The sequence below is a fragment of the Glycine max genome, chromosome 16 (assembly GCF_000004515.6).
Source record: "Glycine max cultivar Williams 82 chromosome 16, Glycine_max_v4.0, whole genome shotgun sequence".
NCBI lineage: Eukaryota > Viridiplantae > Streptophyta > Magnoliopsida > Fabales > Fabaceae > Glycine > Glycine max.
This window is the reverse complement of record NC_038252.2, coordinates 3513273-3532593: the sequence shown is the minus strand read 5'-3', so window position 1 is coordinate 3532593 and position 19321 is coordinate 3513273. Positions and strand designations below refer to the sequence as shown.

Sequence of the window (19321 nt, the reverse complement as noted above, 5' to 3'; positions counted from 1 at the left end):
AAAATTATACATTAAATTTTTTTTTATTTATAAATTTTAATAATTTAAAAAATAATAATAACTCTTAACTAATGATATATAAAAAATAATTTTAAGTTAACTAAACAAAATAAATGTATTATTATTTTATTATCTTGTCTATAAATAAATAATCATAAGTTTAATTCCTATTGAAATATATTTTTTTTAATCTTTTCTTTATTTTTCATTTTTTTTTCACATAAATATTATATCAACACTCTATCTAAGTTTCATGTCATCGTTAATATGTCATATCAAAATCAATATTTAACTTTGAATGATTAACTAATAAAAAAATTAAAATTATTTATTTTAAAAAAATAAAAAACTAAATATCTTGATTTACAAATAAAAAAATCAAAATCATAAATTTAAAATTATACTGATATTTATTATCATGCATATATATATATATATATATATATATATATATATAAAATACATTTTTTACCCGAGCTATCTTTTTTTAAGTACCAAAAAGAGCTAGCATATCTTTTTACAAAACATTCTTAACAATAAAGTGGTTTGTTAACAAATGACAATCACATACAACATTTAGGTAGAACATTTGTTTAGAACACATCCAACCTAAAATAATGTGTGTGTGGTTCCTTCCTTTTCCTTCAAGATCTTGCATCCTTTGCTGACGTGGATCTGTCAACTTTTCAGATGAAACTCTTCTTTGGAAGGTTCATTGATCCTACCATTGATACATAAATGGAAGATATAGAAGTAGGTAAGAGAGAGAGAGAGACTGGAACCAAAAGGCAAAAGCAACAACAAAGAGAGATATAAATTTGGGGGGACCATGTCATAAAGTTGGAGTGAGAGAAAGCAAAGGCTTACCCCTCCATGAAAGTAACAGCTTATGTTACTGAACTCTGAGCCAAAGCCAATTTCCCACTCATAATTATAAGAAAAGTACAAAACTAGCTCCTTCAACCAAATCCGATGGACACCACATGCTGAGGTTAAAGGTTAAAAGAATCATATCATAGTGAAGAATAAAGGGTTCCCTTATATGCAAGAATCTTTCTTTTGCTTTGGGCCCCATGATCAAAATAGAAGGAGAAAAGAAAAAAAAATCATTTTCCCATGATCAAAATAAGTAGAGGGAAAAAAAAATTGTCAATTCATTTATGACTGAGAAACGATGAAATGCCACCTTGTGAGAGAGCCCTGTGTGAGTTTTGGTCTTTTTGATTTGTTTTCAAGCCTCAATCCTTATCACTTGTACCTTGTCTTGGTTTGAGCAGAGAAAAAAGCTGACCCCCTTGGAAAATGGTTTCCAGGCTTCACTAGGATTTGGAGACTCAATTCTGAAATGTATGGTTGAAAAAGTTTTGGATTTTGTTCAATTAGGTGGCCTGTGCAACTTCTGAAGGCATCAAATTTTTTTTTTCTTCCCATTTTTTTATTTATTTGAAATTTGTTTTATCCTCTCTCCCTCACTTTTCTTCTCTCTCTCACTCATTTTCAAGTATTTTGGTTTTGGTTAGCACTCATTGATTTGTACTATGTCCTATAGCTGGGGAAGCTTTTTCTGTATGTTGAGTTATGGCAAAACTTTTCTCAAGTGGTTATATTTTGTTGAGTTTGCGTGAAACAATGATTTTCGTTGGGAATTTGGCTTTGGATTAACTTCAAATTTAGAGTTCATGCACCCAATAGATAGTAATGTTTGATTATTTTAATTCAGTAGAATCTTGCATTTTTTTTTATTAATTTTTTTTATGTCTGTTTAAATTAACACGCCTTCTTGTAATTGCAGGGCTTCTGCTTGTACTCCCCAAGCTTCAATTTTGAGAGAATTTCAATCCTTTTGAGAATATAACCAAAACTCTCTCATTCACTGCATGAGTTGGTGTCAATGGCATATAAACACCACCCCTCAGTGTTTCTTGTGTTTGTTACTGTTTTACTTTCTATCCATTGCTCAGAGCAATTGCAATCCTCTCACTCTCAGACTCTTCTCAGAATTCAGCAGCTATTGAACTTTCCTGTTTCTTTAAGCAACTGGAACAACAACACAGACTTTTGCAACACAGACTCAAACTCTTCCTCCCTCAATGTAGTGTGCTATGGAGACACCATAACACAGCTTCACATAATAGGTGAAAGAAGAGATACACCACTCCCTCGAAATTTCTCAATAGATTCCTTTGTCACCACACTAGTGAGGCTTCCCAGTTTGAAAGTCCTCACATTGGTTTCTCTTGGTATTTGGGGTCCTCTACCTGGTAAGATAGCTCGTTTGTCATCCCTGGAAATATTTAACATGAGTTCAAATTTTCTCTATGGTTCCATTCCTCAGGAACTTACATTACTGTCAAGTCTTCAAACACTCATTTTTGACAACAACATGTTGGCTGATACGTTTCCTCGATGGATTGATTCACTTCAAGCCTTAACGGTGTTAAGTTTGAAGAATAACAAGTTCAATGGATCTCTGCCGAATTCACTTGGTAATGTGGAAAATTTGAGAACTCTTTCACTTTCTCATAATCACTTTTATGGTGTGGTGCCGGATTTAAGCGGTTTGACAAATCTTCAAGTGATTGAATTGGATGATAATGCTTTCGGACCACAGTTTCCTCAGCTCGGTCACAAGTTGGTTACACTAGTGCTAAGAAACAATAGGTTCAGGTCTGGTATTCCTGCTGAATTGAGTTCATACTATCAGCTCGAACGATTTGATATTTCATTGAATTCATTTGTGGGGCCTTTTCAGCCGGGATTGTTGTCACTTCCTTCCATTACTTATCTGAATATTTCATGGAACAAATTAACCGGGATGCTTTTTGAGAATCTGTCTTGCAATTCTGAGCTTGATGTAGTGGATTTGTCCTCAAATCTTTTGACTGGGAGCTTACCTAGATGTTTAGTGTCAAATTCCAGTGATAGCACTGTCCTGTATGCTAGAAATTGTCTAGACACCGTGAATCAAAATCAGCAGCCGCAGCCCTTTTGCCACACTGAAGCTTTAGCTGTGGGAATATTACCTGAGAGAAAGAAGCACAAACAAGTATCTACGGTAGTTCTTTCCCTTGGCATAGTAGGGGGGACTCTTGGAGGAGTAGCACTTGTTTTGCTAATTTTCTTTATTGTTAGAAGAGGAAATGACAGAAGCAAAACCAAGAATCCTCCAACAAGATTAATATCAGAAAATGCTGCTTCTGGTTACACATCTAAGTTGCTTTCTGATGCAAGTAATTCTCTCTCTCTCCCTCTCTCTCTATCTCTCTCTCTGTCTCTCAAACACACACAGACACACACAGGTGTGTGCATGATCAAACTACCTTGTCCAATTTTATACATTTCTTCATCCACAACATGCAGAACATTCAGAAAATTCTCAGATATCTGCAAGTCTAATTAATATGTAGCCAGTATTATCACTATTAAGAATGAGATTTTTTTTTTGTAGCCAAAGAAAAATTAAATACTGAAGTTAATGATCACTAAAACAAGAAAAGTATTGGTGTTAGCAGTAGGAACTTACCTTCTTGGAATTATAAGTTTGCACTCTATCTCTAGCTTGCTGCAGCAGTTCTGTACCTAATTGATCGACAAAAGTTGCTTTAATATATTAAAATTTAATACCTGAATGGAAACAGTTTCCCATTTCTAAACTGTAGATACAAGGGCATCATATTTGTTTAAATTTGATAAAAGAAACATAAGTTTATTTGCAGCTAAACAATTTATTAGAATCTTTCTTTATTAATGAAGTTCAAAAATGATTGGAAAATATTTCTGGAGAGGATGATATGGAAAGAATAATAAGTCATTCATATATTTCTCTGTATAATTCCGTATTAAATATAGATTGACAAACATGTCTTTTTCCTGTACATAAAAGGGTATATATCTCAAACAAAGAAGTTGGGAGCAGTTGGCCTGCCAACTTATCGAAGTTTCTCATTGGAAGAGATTGAATCAGCTACAAACTATTTTGACAGAGCTTCTTTAATGGGTGAAGATTCTTATGGGAAGGTATGCTACAATGTCTCATATTATCTTGCATATAGAGGAATATTGCTTTAGAACTAAGTTCATACAAAATCAGTGGTTTTATTTCCTCTCATTGACTGGTATAATAGACTGCATCACAAAACTAATTTGATCATGCAGTCACGATTCAATTAGTTCACTATTGAGCATGAAGTTGTTACATTAACTAGCAACTTTTATCTTTTTAGCATTTATGTGATGAGAGTTTCATTTTAAAATAGTGTTTTTTTATGTCTTAGATGTACAGAGGTCAGCTGAAGAATGGCTCACTTGTTGCTATTCGGTGTGTAGAAATGAAAAAGAGATACAGCACTCAAAACTTTGTGCAACACATAGAGCTGATATCAAAACTTAGGCATCGTCATCTAGTCAGCGCTGTTGGACACTGTTTTGAATGTTCTTTAGATGATTCAAGTGTCAGCAAAGTATTTCTTGTCTTCGAATATGTACCAAATGGCACGCTCAGGAATTGGATCTCTGGTAAGTAATTTATAAAAAAAACAGCTTCTTTCTCAGGTTGGAGGTTGTAAAAATGGTATTATTATTCTAACAATAAAAAGAATGGGGAAAGTTCACTAGAGGGAAATCCATTAGTAGTAGTTACAAATTCATTTATCTCCTTCTACCTTAGCGATCGGAAACTTGCATGAAGAAGTTCTAAATTTGAACTTGAGGAGGTGGAAAGATCAATTGAGCTTAACTTAAATGCATTGTCAGGGTAAATATTTACACTGTCAACCAATAAAAATATGGTATGCATGTTTTAATGTCATTATTGTAGAAGTTTACAAACTTACCATATATGACAATCTGTGATTGGATGGCAGTGTAAAAACATTTTACACTGACAATGCATAGACTATTTACACATATCAATAATATTTTCTCCTAAATTAGTCACTTCAGTATTATGTTGTAATGGAATATTGAGACAGTAATGCCATTTTTGTTATCTTCAACCCTGATTATTTATTTTCTGCCCTTCACAATTATGGTATTGATGCCTCATAATTTTGGCAGATGAGCATGCTAGAAAATCCTTGAGTTGGACTCAACACATAGGAGCTGCAATTGGAGTGGCAAAAGGAATCCAGTTTTTGCATACAGGGATTGTCCCTGGTGTATATTCCAATGATCTGAAGATAGAAGATGTTTTATTGGATCAGAATCTTGTTGCAAAAATCAGCAGTTACCACCTGCCTTTGTTATCTAACATGGGAAAGGTATGAAGAAAACATTTGTCATATTAAATTTTCCATAAGGAAAAAATCAATGAGTAAGTTTGTTCTTTTATTTTCCTTCAAGAAAAAAAAAGACCTCAGTTGGTACTGATTGACCTTAGCTTTTCCTTCCAGGTTCGGTGTGGAAATTCTTCCAGTGGATTAAGAAATTCTAGCAATAGTAAAAGGTGAGTGATAGAAAGTTAATCAGGTTGAGTAACACGTACGCATGAAAAATAGAACTCATCTTACTGAAATTTTGCATACCATATGATATAAATGGAAATGTCTCATTTAGAAAAATATTTTGGATCCTGTTTACACACTTTTGTATGTACGTAACTAAGAAAGCTTGGTTTTTAATCATTTTTGCTGTTTTGTAGTGTAAAGCATGAAGATAAGGCTGATATATACGACTTTGGAGTGATACTACTCGAACTCATTCTAGGAAGACAAATAAAAACAGCAAATGATGCAGATGCTTTTAGGGATCTGGTAATAACAGGAACCCTGTTTCATTTCCTATGTGCTATTTTCTTTCCTTGCCATTTTTAAGTCTTTTCAAGTTTGTTCTTTGTTAAATTAATAGAGAATTTTTGTATGATCCACAGCTAGGATATACTTAATGATTCAATCAGAGTGTAACTCTTTCGTTACTAATTTGCTTGAAAATGAAAGTTCATATGAACTGTTATTCTGTTTAGGTTATAAATCTAAAGGCCACCAATGTCCAGATAATGATCTTAGTATTTAAGAAGTGAAACATCAAAGACTCAGTGATCCATTTTATTTGATTAATTATAATAGAAATTATAGTCTCATTTTCTGGTAAGTATAATTAACAAGTAGTAGACTATAGAAACTAGTAGATTTCCTCTTTTTTACCTTTGCTAGCTAGGATTAACAAATCTATACATGCATATTGCATAGATTTTGGTTTTAATTTATTATATATGTACATATTATCACCAAAGAGATTAGTTAACTAATTAAATGTCAAAAAACTTTTCCACACACTCCAAGCAGGAAAATATAAGATAGAATTACAGGAGATATGAATGGATAAGGATATTGGATTAAGCAATCTTCGTATCCATATTTGCATGCTCATGGTATCGAAGTAAATGCCTAAATGATCAAGAAATTATTAGATAGTCTGAGACCATATCTTAGAATTTTGATTTGGGCTTAACTTAACACAACAGAAAAAAGTTGCCCTCAACTTACATACTTTAATTTGACATTATCATAAGTTGATGTAGGATCTCCAACACCATAAATTAATGTTCGTATTGTAAGATAATGTTAGTTTTCATTATCCATATTCAATATAAACCATGTAAAATTTTATGACCCTGCTTCTGTTAATTGCATAATGAGGCAGTTGCAAGCAAGCTTAGGAGCTGATGAAGAGGGTAGGAGGAGCGTTGTTGATCCAGCATTTCGCAAGGCATGCTTGGATCAATCATTGAAGACAATGATGGAGATTTGTGTGAGGTGCCTGGTTAAAGAGCCAGCAGATAGGCCATCTATAGAAGATGTTTTGTGGAACTTGCAGTTTGCATCTCAAGTACAAGATGCATGGAGAGGGGATTCTCAAAGTAGTGAAGGGTCACCAGGCTCAGAATCTCGAGGGCTACCCTTCCATTAGTGTCAAACCACAGGTTTTCACTTTTTCTATTTTGTATATTTCACTATAAGCCTAAAAGATTAAATGGTTGCGGATACTGCAGCCTCAGAATAGTACTAGTTCTTTATGTTGTAACTCCTTTGCTAAAAAAATCTGTGGAGCTTCTAATGAAAAACTATGTTGTCCGAGCTTGCACTATGCAGATTTTGTTTTGTTTTGTCTTTTTGATTTTAAGTACATGCACACGAGCACATACTATGTGAGATTGCTTATATGAATCATACCATGTCATTCAACTCAATTAAAGGTCAAAACTTTTAGAGATGTTTTATATCATAAAATTGGGTATAACTTTGACTAACTATTACACCATATTTAATAACTTTTAATTAAATAATATTTTCTTAAAATTCTCTTAAAACACACACACACACAATCAATGTTATTAGACTTGAACTAATCATTGTACTAGGTCACTAGGTTAGGGTCAATCCATTGAGTCAATAGTTGACTCGCATGACTCAATCCATAGTAAAAGAATTATAAATAATTTATAATCGGTAAACTTCTATACTTAAAAAAAGTCATAATTAAAAAAATAAAGTATACCTTAAAAAATCTAAAAAAAATTGACAACTCATTTTATACTAATCCACTAGGGCATTTGCAAGACATAACTCATAATTCAAGAAATAATAAGGTCTTCATACATAAGAAAGTCACAAATAAAATTTGAAACATAATAAATTCCAAACAACTACAATAGCAAATAATGTATATAAGTCACAAATAAAGTTTCAAACATAATAAATTCCAAACAACTACAATAGCAAATAATGTATATACGTCCAAGGAGTTTAAGTGGCATCGTCAAATTCAGGCCCTCTTATATGCTCTCCATCCATGAAATCAGAACTTTCCCTAACATTGCTTTCATTTTGGTTCACATCCTCCATAGCATTCTCTTGTGCATCACCATGTTCATCATCATCCAAATGTAATCCATCTAAGACAATATTAATGTAAATATAAGTTAGCAACTAACATCTAGTGGTGTCAATTAAAAAAATAATAGTTATAAACCAAAACATACCAATATTGTTTGAAATAGGCTGGATAGACATATTTACAAGGTCATTAGGTAATGCATTGATCTCCTCATTAGTTAAAAATGGTTGTTACTCCTCTAATACTCAATTAGCATGGTCATGGTCATCAACAACTTCAAAATTGATTGGATCATAATTTTGCTTCTTCAACTGATTCCTAAGTTTATTAATTTGGTCATAACCAAGTAATGAACATAAAAAAAATTCAAACATTACATATAAGCAATCAATATAGAATAAAGTAACAAACATAATTATACCTTCTTTACAACCTTAAGTTGTAACGAGCAAACACAAGAAGATAGAGCTTTTGATGCTTCAATCCATAGTAATCAGAGGGGTCGACCCTTTGGCCCGGGACTAGGGTACCCCACCATTGAAGGCACATGTTGAAACGGGTGTGCACATGACCTGGTCAGACTCAATGAGTCTAGCTATTGAACTGCATTTTTTTAAAACGAAAAAAAACATTGTTTCATGCCTTCAGAGGCTGAAATTCAAAATTTTCCCAAATATTAAGGCCATCGTTTCGTTCTACTGACCTCAAAAGTCAGAATCCTCACGAAACCCTTACACAACCGCACGCCACTTCTCACCGCAACCTCCATTGTCGGTGCAATCACCCTTGCCTTTCGTTCTCCTTCGACTCTTGGAGAACCAGAACCCTTCTTTTTCCTTAACTCAAGTTTCCGTCACAAAACCCATACACAACCACCTCTCCTCAACGCAACTTCCATCGTTTGGCAGCCTCACTTCTCTGCCTCTGAAAACTGCAAGACCACAACTCATACAGGTTTGAACTTCTCTGTCTTCTCAAACTCTTTATTATGTTGTTGTTTTATTTTGATTTGCATTATATTTTTGTTACTAAGCCACAGAAAGTTGAAATTATGAATTGTTATGATTGGGTGCAGATTTGTCCTTTTCATCTCACAATAGCATGCACTCTTCTGTTGACTTTTAATTTTTTTGCTAATTGGTCTTTGCCTTTATTTTCTATTGATGTGTGATGTTGAATTGTTGTCAAATTGACTATTCTGCATATTTTTTTCCGACACTTTTCTCGAGAATTTTCTTTTAGATGTTAATAACGATTGATAATGAAGCACTAAAATTTTTAGGGTGTCATACGATAAGAAAAGTTTTATTACCCTAATACTTCGTTATCAATCGTCACCAACATCTAAAAGAAAATTCCTGAGAAAAGTGCATGGGAAAAAATCATGCAAAATTGTCAATTTGTCTACAATTCAACCTTACACATCAACAAATAATAAAGGCAAAAACCAATTAGCAAACAAATTATAAGTCAACAGAAAAGTGAATGTTATCATGAGATGAAAAGGAAGCTAGTTGTTATGCCAAGGCATCAACAACACAAAACTACACCTAATCATAACAATTCATAATTAAGAGGCATACACAGTCACAAATTATAACGATTCATAATTCTAACTTTAAGTGGCTTAATCACAAAAATATAATGGCAAATCAAAACAAAACAACAACATAATAAGAGTTTGAGAAGACATAGAAGTTCAAACAAGAATGAGTTGCGGACCTATATAACTGAAAAAGAGGAGTGTGTATATTAGCGAATGGTCAAGAATATATAAAACTGGAATGTTAAAATACAAATGGTCAAGAATTGGCCAAAGCAGTGAACATGACTCAAATCAGTTTATAAAATCAATTGGTCACTGGTTAGAATGACTTCACAAAATTAAGCACAACGATAGTGTTGTTGAGTGAAAAAATTTCAAAAAATGTTTGGTGTCTCAAGTTCAAAGTTGGAGTACATGATCTAGACAAAGTCTCTTACTACTTACAATAACCTGGAGGCTGGAAACCACTTGGTGGTGTGAAATAACTCCGCACACTTCTCATTTTCTCTGTGTGGATGTTGATCCTCTCTTGGTGTTAGGGTTAAAGTTTCATCTTGGAAGTGGCTTCTGAAGAGATCTAATGGGAAGTTTTGTTTGTTTTCTGACCCATGTATTATGGAATTCATCGTAAAACTATAATTATTAAAAAAAATACCAAAAACACATACAGAACTTCATCATGATAAAAATGTTAAATATATGAAAGCACAACACCAAGTGAATGATGTTCTTCTAACCAAGCTAACCTGTTGATGCAAAGCATAATGGTGGAGACACAACCATGCATAAACAGGATCAGCCAGCCTTGCTTGAACCTCGTACTATATATGGCAATCATAACTTGATGATGGTCCACTATAGAAGAACACAAAGTGAATTGGAAGAGCAACAAGATAATCGTCTATGCACAATGGTTTTCTGGAATGGGAGTGGAGATAAAAGTCGAATTAAATACATATAATTATGTAAGTTTTTAATATTATATATATAAACATTAAATAGTATTGATTACATATATTAATTATTATAGGTGTACATTAAATATTATTAATGTAATATTTATATAAACATTAAATAGTATTTATTTTACTTATTAATTACAATATAGAACTAATATTAAAATTTAATTAAATATACGACTTAATTAAATGCCATTAATTTTGCATCTATATAAATATTAATAATTACACATTATTTATTATATATTAAAAAATATACTTTATTTAAATATTAATAAGTTTCCGAGTAACAATTATTTAATTTAATTAATGTAGTAATTTCAGCATAGAATAAATAAATTTGTATGGTTTTGCTTTTCATTTTGTTACTCAAATAGACAACATGACTAAATGATGTTAAATGCTATCTCACCATTTAAACATCATGGCATCATGCGATTGGAGACATGAACAGTCATGTCAGTGTATAAATGATAGAAATAGAGCACTAAATGTATAGGTGAAAATAAGTTTAAGAAGCTTAACCAATTAATGGAAAAGTTTAATGACAAAAATAAAAATCTTAAAAATTTTAAGGATTAAAAAATATAATAAATCCAAAATTAATGTTTGGGACGTGTATGGTGATCAAGTATATTTTTATCTTTTAATTTAATCATTTTACAATATGTTTTATTAACAATTAACAATTAAAATAAAAATAAAGATTATTTTAATATAATTAAATTTAAAATAATTTCTTATTCAAAGTAATAATTAAGAATAAAAATTAATAGATAAATTTATTTATTACTCCATCCTTTCCTTTTTTTTTAGAGAATTGTTGCTTTTATTTATCTGTCATTTCAAAGTTCAAAAGATTATATTAATTATTTTTTTTATCAATTATACCCTTAGTTATTTTTTTATCTTTAATCAATTCTTACATGTAAATGATGTAATTACCATGGAGTAGAAAGAGAGAGGAATAAAATAAGAAACTCTACAACTATTTTAATTAAAATCAAGAAAATGTATTATACAAAGTTCGAGCAATGTTGTTGTTCTTAATTATGGTTGTGTCTCCACCATTCTTACTTTGTAACAAGAAGTTTGCTTGGTTAGAAGAATTTCTTCACTTGGTATTGTACTTCACTTTGGTATATGTATCAAAAGTACCGGATTTGATACACAAAAAACCCTAATTGCAAATTGCAAATTGTAAAATCATTAGAAACAGAAAAGAAAAATAGGAATTGGGTTCAAAAAAAGAGATAGTACCTTCGACGAGAATGGTGTTTTTGAGATTTCTTGACCGCCCTTCATATCATTTACGTAAGTTGCTTTCCTTTTTAATGTCAACCAAATAAAGTTTACATTTCACCATTGATAATATTGGGAAAGTATTTGGTAGAGGGTGGAAAACGAAACAACTTATGTTAATAATATGAAGGGCAATCAAACAATCTCAAAAACAACATCCTCCTCTAATATACCATCTCTTTTCTAAATCTAATTCTTGTTTTTCTTTTCTGTTATTAATAATTCTGCAATTAGCCTTTTCAGGCATAAATGATTCTTCTGTTGCTCTTCTCTCTTAGGCATTATTTTGTCACTATGAGTGTTTTTTATGTGTTTTCTAGAGAATTGAGTTATAATTTCGTCATGGTTGTCTCAACTTCTTTGTAGCGTATTCAATTTTTTTTCCAATCCACTTTGTTGTCTTCTTCTTTAGTGGACCATCACCAAGCTATGGTTCCCATATCATCCGAGGTTCGAGCAAGGTTGTTGTTCCGGTTTATGGTTGTGTCTCCACCATTGTATCAACAGGCTTGCTTGGTTAGAAGAATATCCTCACTTGGTATTATACTTCACTTTGGTTTATGTATCAACAGTAAGTGATCTGGTGCACAGAAAATCCTAAATGCAAATTGCAAAATCATTAGAAGCAGAAAAGAAAAACAAGAATTGGGTTCAAATTAAAATAGACGGTACGTTAGAGGAGAATGGTGTATTTGAAATTTCTTGACGGCACTTCATATCATTCACATAAGTTGTTCCCCATTCTACTCTACCAAATAAAATTTATATTTCACCATTCATGATATTGGAAGAGAATGAATGGTGAAATGGAAATTTTATTTGGTAAAAAGGGGAGCAACTTAATTATGTGAATGCTATGAATGACAGTCAAGCAATCTCAAAAACACCATTCTCCTCTAATGTACCATCTCTTTTTCTGATTGTTTTTCTCATTCGGTTTTAATAATTTTGCAAGTAGCGTTTTCGAGCATAGGCAATTCTCCTGTTGCTCTTTTCACTCAGGCATTATTTTGTCACTCTGAGTGTTTTTTATGCGCTTTATAGAGAATTGGGATTTTATTTCATCATCGACATCTCAGTTTCTTTGTAGCATATTTAATTTTTCTTCCCATCCACTTTGTTTTCTTCTTCTTTAGTGGACCATCACCAAGCTATGATTCCCATATCATACGAGGTTCAAGCAAGGTTGTTGTTCCTGTTCGTGGTTGTGTCTCCACCATTCTTGCTTTGTAGAAACAGGTTTTCTAGGTTAGAAGAATATCTTCACTTGGTATTATACTTCACTTTGGTATATCTATCAACAGTAAGTGATCTAGTGCACAGAAAATCCTAAATGCAAATTGCAAAATCATTAGAAACAGAAAAGAAAAACAAGAATTGGGTTCAAAAAGAGATGGTACCTTAGAGGAGAATGGTGTGTTTGAGATTTCTTAATTGTCTTTCATATCATCCACATAAGTTGTTTCCCTTTCTACTCTACTAAATAAAGTTTGTATTTCACCATTCATAATATTGACAGAGTATGGATGGTGAAATAGAAATTTTATTTGATAGAGGAGAGAAAGAGGAGCAAGTTTTGTGAATGATACGAAAGGCAGTCAAGCAATCTCAAAAACATTGTCCTCCTCTAATCTACCATCTATTTTTTTAACCCAATTCTTGTTTTTCTTTTATACTTTTAATAATTTTGCAATTAGCGTTTTTTGGGCATAGAAGATTCCCTTGTTGCTCTTCTCACCCAAACATTATTTTGTCACTCTGAGTGTTTTTTTATGCGCATCGTCATCTCAGCTTCTTTGTCGCGTATTCAATTTTCTTCCAGTCCACTTTGTTTTCTTCCTTAGTGGATCACCCCCAAGCTATGGTTCTCATATCACACAAGGTTCAAGCAAGGCTATTGTTTCCGTTTATGGTTGTGTGTCCACCATTCTTTCTTTTTTAGTAACAGAGGTGCTTGGTCAAAAGAATATCTTCCCTTGGACTGTACTTTCCTTTTTATAGTTATAAAGGAGTGTTTCTAACACTTGCAGCAAAATAATAAAATCTATTTTGCATTTAAAATATATTACAACAACAATAAATACAGAAATTTAGAATTTTGTACTCATGTTTTCTTGAAACAACAAAATTTTATTTCAATTGTGTGAAGACTTTACACTATTCACACCGTGACCAATCTATTGTTAAGCTAGCTTTTCTAATTTATGTCTAGTATGATTTCCACTTGAGCAGAGGCTTCTATTTACACTAGTAAAGAGATACGAATCTGAACATTTTCAAAAAAGAGATTTAATTTAAAATAGTCTCATATCCCGTTATTCAGAGAGTTAACGTTTTCCTTGGCTCTTTGCACTCGGATTTAATAGTGTCACTGATATTTAGGATTTTGCTTTTTAAGAAAGTGAAAAAATAACCTTGAATGACAACTTTCCACATTACGAATCAGTTCTTAATTGGAACGCAATCAGTTTAACTAAAGTAGTACGAGAATACTTGTAAATAAATGGGTAGCAAAGGACAGGAGCATAGCCGTAGAAGCTTTGGCATTCAGAGACAGTTCCATTTGCTTATGCTCTACAGACTCAGTAATTATAAATTAGGATAAAATGTCTAACAGCACATCAAAATTCTTATCCAAATAGTGCAGTAGATAATTTCTTTATTTTGGAGAACAATCATGATACGTAAATGGAATCTTGTAAGCGGAATGAAAGACTCCAAAAATATGACCAGTGACACGATTTTAAAATCCACCGAGAGCACATTAACAGTTTGAGCAGAACAGATCAGGAAAAAGTTTGTGACTTCCTAGTTATTACATTTTTGGATTTGGGACAACATGAGTGCACCAGAAATTACCTACCTAATAATTACAATTCATTAACTGTATTTGGGGTAAGTGCGAAGATTTCATAAGCAAAACCTCCAACCAAAATCCCCTACAACAGAAACAAAAGTCCCATCAGTTGTAAGGCTTAATCATAATAAAAAGATGAGGTAGAATATACAAATAATTTTACAACATTCAAAGAAAATTAAAAGTGAATTTCATACCATATCAATGATTATCAGCGAAACTCATTGGGGTTTTCTTTGCTTTGTATGAGAGGAACACCATCTTTCCTCCAAACCACACGCTCTTCACATAAAGCCTCCACCACCTCCACATATAATTGGTGCTCCTAAATTTGGAAATAAAAATAAACAGTGATCAATTCAGTCCATCTTGGCAGTCAGTGAAATTGCTAGCCTTTTGATTGCAAAAAATGTCAAGGTTCATGAATGCTTCATATCACAAATATATTTTTTGAATTTCATTCAGGATTAAAACTATTCAATAGTTTAAAATGCCACCATTTTTTGGAGCTGATAAATGATATAGTCTGTCATTACCTCTTTGAGAACCCTTGCAGCCAACTCTTCAGCAGTATCATTGGCAAGCACAGGGACAACACGCTGTGCAAGGATACGCCCTGTATCATAGTGTTCATCAACAAAATGAATCGTAGGACCTGAAAACCTAACCAACACGGAAAAAAAAAAAGCACAGATAACTAATCAAGAACCAACTACAACAGTGTTTCACTGAAGAAACATGCTCCAGATATTTCAAGAGAAGTAAACCTTGCTCCAGAAGCAATTACTGCTTTATGCACTTTCATGCCATAAAAGCCCTTGCCTCCAAAAGCTGGAAGAAGTGATGGATGAATGTTGAATATAGATCTTTCGTAAGCTCGGATCAATTCCACTGGTATAAGTTTGAGGTATCCAGCTAAAAGAATAAAATCAACCTTGAATTTCCTGATTAAAAAATGTATTCTATGTTAATAATTTAACCACATAAAGTTAAATACGATTGCAGAATATGAAGTAAAGAAGCATCTGACCTTAGTGTCTCAACAAGGTCACTTGGATTGGATTCATCCTTTGCTTTAGGGTACAATATAACTGGGATACCGTTATTTCTTGCATACCCCGCACCTCCACAATCTGGTGTTAAAATAAAAGAAAGAAAGAACAAAGAAGGAATTTTTAGTCAACCAAGGCTCAAAATAAAAAGGTAAATCAAAACATAGACCAAACATCTCATGTCACACAAAGAAGCTTGCTTCTTCTAGCCACGGGAGTAATAAATATTATCCTTGAAGGCATGCAAATCTTAATCAAGTGAGTAATATCAACTAAGCAAGAATTTAGCTAAGCAAAATGATGACACAAAAGGGCAAATATGAAAGTAAAGGGGTAGTAAGACAGAGCATTACCACTTTTATTTGTGACCAACACAAGAACATCTCCATGAAGTGATCCCCTTTTGGAGGCCTCGTGAATGGCTCTGAAGTTGGATCCTCCACCAGACACGAAAACTGCTAGCTTTTTCCTTCCCACCGTGACCTGAGCCGTTACCTCATGGCCCTCCTTTGGTTCTGCAGCACTACTACTACTACTACTACTACTACTACTACTACTACACCATATCCTCCTCCAAGAACTAGAACACACTTCTTTGTGCACAATGCTGATAGGATGGACAGCTCTGCTAGGAACATCGAGATTCTGAGATTGACTAGAAAGATGCGACGATGAAGAAGGTAAAAGAGGGAACTTTAGAGAGTATTGCTGCTTCACAATTGGAATAGATGACACTGAAGATGATTTTGGACAGAATCTGGAAAGAATCTGTCGACCTTCCATGGAGATTTTAATTTGAACAAAAAATCACAAATCTTATTTAATTAGTACAGTTTCGTTGAAGGGGGGGCAAAAGGAACAACACAGCAAGCTCTTCAAGATGTTGATTATATGGTGCGCTTGTGTCAAGTTTGTCTAAAATTCCAAAGCATCACAAAGAAACGAGGATCAATTAGTAAATATTGAAAGGAGAAAAATAGACAAAAGAAACATAAAACTAAAGAAGCAAACCGAAAAAAATAATTCTTCTGAGGCTAAACGCAAAATATTCCCAAACAACAGAATCATAATTCCAAAATCGACAGCAACAATTTGTCAAAAACTGAACAGCAGAAGCACAAACCTTAACAACTGTGCGTGCATATGAAGCGAGTGGTGAATTGGAGAATGAAAAGTTAGCGACTCAAGTGTTGTGAACGAAGAAGAACACTCTGGGGCGGGGTCATAATGTGGGCAATTTTAACGAGAAAAAAGGTTCGAAAGGAGTTATATCTTTTGAGAAAATGATACCGTTAAGTCGTTCGCAGTGTACCAAATTGTCACAGAGACTTTGTATTTAGATTAACAAATTCAATTTAAAAGCAACACATAAAAATTTAAAATAAAAGATAAAGAAAGATAGAAGATAAGGTAAAGAAAAATAAGATATTTAAAAATAAAATTAAAAGAGAAAAGAAAAAACAAGATATTTAAAGATAAAATTAGAAGATAAAAGATAAATTCTAGATAAAATGATATTAGGAACCGATTTGCCTTATCTGCCTAAAACGTTACCCTCTGGACTAACTCTTAAAACTAATGCATGTATAGGCCACCGTTGAAGGGCTTTAGATGGGTGAAAGAAAGGGAGTGAATGAAACCCAAGGAGAGGGGTCTCTTAATGGTGTGACTCTCTATTTATAGCTACATATTGGGTTGGGCCTACTTCAGATTTTCTTATTTTCTTCAATTTTCCTGACTTTTTTGCTTGTTACGCCTCCGGCTTTTATATTTGCAGCCAAAATTCAACAAAACATCATTTTTTTAATATTTAAGCGCAAATAACTGCCAAATAATTATTTTTAAAGACAATTTTGCCTTATTTTCTATTATCAAAATACAATTATTTAACAATTATCAGATACTTAAATTTGCTTACTAAATCAGGAATACTAACCCAAAGCACATTTTTTCTGCTCCCCAGCTTTCTAGTAAAACAAAAAATTTCATCAATTTTATATAATTTAAAAATGTTTGATATTTCGTGAATTAACTTGATTTTAACATATAATTTATTTTTTAAAATATAAACAATATTATATATATTTTTTAAATATATAGTATTTAATATATAATATTTAATTTTTAGGGTCCATAAGTCCCATGTTATTTTATTGTTAATTTTTCTTTCATTTATACTCTTTTTTCAGTAAAGGACACACACCCTTAATGTAGTAGTTTGTTTGTTTTACTATAAATATTTTCTTTTCCTATACATTTTAGTAGTAGGGAATTTTTTAAAATTTGATAATTATTTTTTTTATTCCTTCAAAAAATAGTTTTTTTATTAGTTCTACAAACTTTTTAAAAGTTATTTTGAGTTTTTCTTATTCTTTGTGTTAATAGTATCATAATTTATTTGAAGTGATTTCTCATCATTAAAAATAATTTTATATAGATTTTTTTGTGTAAATGACATCACAATTTATTTGAAGTGATTTCTCATCATTAAAAATAATTTTATATAAATTTTTTGTGTTAATGGTATCAAAATTTATTTTAAGTGATTTTTCATCATTAAAAATATTTTTTATAATTTAATTTATATAGTAAATATATAAAAGAGTAGGCTAACAAAAACAGCAGTTTAAAAGAGTATATAAATATACAAAAGAATATAGTAGTTTGATGAGATTCAAATATCACCAGACTTTCTAATACTCCTTAAATATAGATAGATCAGTTTTAGTAGTATGAGAAATTTTATATGAAAGTTAATCAAACATAAAAAAAATTTAAATTTAACTTATAACCTTCAAAAAATAATTTGTTTTTATTAGTCCTACAAATTTTTTAAAATATATTTTTAGTTTATGTTATTTTTTGTGTTAATGGTATCACAATTTATTTGAAGTGATTTCTCATCATTAAAAATATTTTTTTATAATTTAATCTATATAGTAAATATATAAAAGTAGGTTAGCAAAAACACCAATTTAAAAGAGTATATAAATATATAAAAGAGTATAGTTTGATAAGACGGTCTAATATCACGGAATAACCTCCTTATTCAAATTCAGAGATATAATAATAGATACAACAATTTTAGTAGTATAAGAAATTTTATATGAAAATTAATTCAAAAGTTTGATTTTTGTAAAAGTTTTTGTATCATTAATCAATCATAATTATAACTTATAAAATAATTATTATATAAATTAATAAATTTATCATATACAATAATTTTATGATTAAATAAAAATATAATTTGTGTACCTATTATTTATTTATTAAATTATAATTAGAGAGAGTAAAACTATCAAAATTTATAAGTTATTTTTATTCATTTTTTAATAAATAAATTGTTGATCCAATTATATGGCTTCAATTATCTTATATTGTTGACAATTTGCTTACACAGGAATAAAGATGAGAATTTTGGAAAACTGAAAAAGAGAAAGAGAACAACACAATAAATAATAAATACATGGGATATGACAGCACCGCCTAAGAGTAACATCCATGTGTTATGTGAAGGAAAATAAAAATAGAGATATCTATATTTTTTAGTAATAGATAGGATCAAACTCTTTTTGTTCATCAAAAAGTAGTTTGAAAAAAAAAATCAAATTATTTTTTATACTTTTTATTACAATCTTTATACTTTTTGGCATATCATTTTTTTTCAAAAACATTTCATTCTAACTTTAATTTAAATATATATATATATATATATATATATATTAAAAATATTACTAATTAATAACAACAATATATCACAATATTAAAAATG

At 31.4% G+C, this 19321-nt stretch overlaps 2 protein-coding genes and 1 long non-coding RNA gene across 7 annotated transcripts; 1 reads left to right on the top strand and 2 right to left on the bottom strand.

The window, feature by feature from the left end:
* The first annotated feature begins 896 nt into the window (after positions 1–896).
* On the top strand, positions 897–7083 carry LOC100786077 (probable inactive leucine-rich repeat receptor-like protein kinase At3g03770). 4 transcript variants are annotated; one of them, XM_006598899.4, is made up of 8 exons: positions 897–1204; positions 1793–3230; positions 3884–4017; positions 4275–4515; positions 5056–5258; positions 5391–5443; positions 5639–5750; positions 6640–7083. In XM_006598899.4, the coding sequence occupies exons 2-8, from the start codon at positions 1892–1894 to the stop codon at positions 6904–6906; spliced, it is 2349 nt and encodes a 782-aa protein (XP_006598962.1). In that variant the 5' UTR covers positions 897–1204; positions 1793–1891; the 3' UTR covers positions 6907–7083. The 4 variants fall into 4 exon arrangements, with proteins under 4 accessions (XP_006598962.1, XP_003548689.1, XP_040866701.1 ...); XM_003548641.5 differs by having other exon boundaries at positions 898–1347; XM_041010767.1 differs by lacking the exon at positions 897–1204 and adding an exon at positions 1388–1566.
* Positions 7084–7196: 113 nt separating this feature from the next.
* On the bottom strand, positions 7197–10318 carry LOC102670005 (uncharacterized). 2 transcript variants are annotated; one of them, XR_418664.4, is made up of 4 exons: positions 8537–10318; positions 8255–8436; positions 7979–8151; positions 7197–7891 (listed from the first exon to the last, which is right to left on the bottom strand). It is a non-coding gene; the product is annotated as an uncharacterized lncRNA (long non-coding RNA). The 2 variants fall into 2 exon arrangements; XR_005889124.1 differs by having other exon boundaries at positions 7979–8144.
* A 3828-nt stretch (positions 10319–14146) lies between these two features.
* On the bottom strand, positions 14147–16912 carry LOC100784486 (phosphoribosylglycinamide formyltransferase, chloroplastic). Its single transcript, XM_003548640.5, has 7 exons — positions 16673–16912; positions 15903–16464; positions 15528–15630; positions 15265–15441; positions 15034–15160; positions 14695–14822; positions 14147–14579 (listed from the first exon to the last, which is right to left on the bottom strand). The coding sequence occupies exons 2-6, from the start codon at positions 16330–16332 to the stop codon at positions 14709–14711; spliced, it is 951 nt and encodes a 316-aa protein (XP_003548688.1). The 5' UTR covers positions 16333–16464; positions 16673–16912; the 3' UTR covers positions 14147–14579; positions 14695–14708.
* Between the last annotated feature and the right edge of the window lie 2409 nt (positions 16913–19321).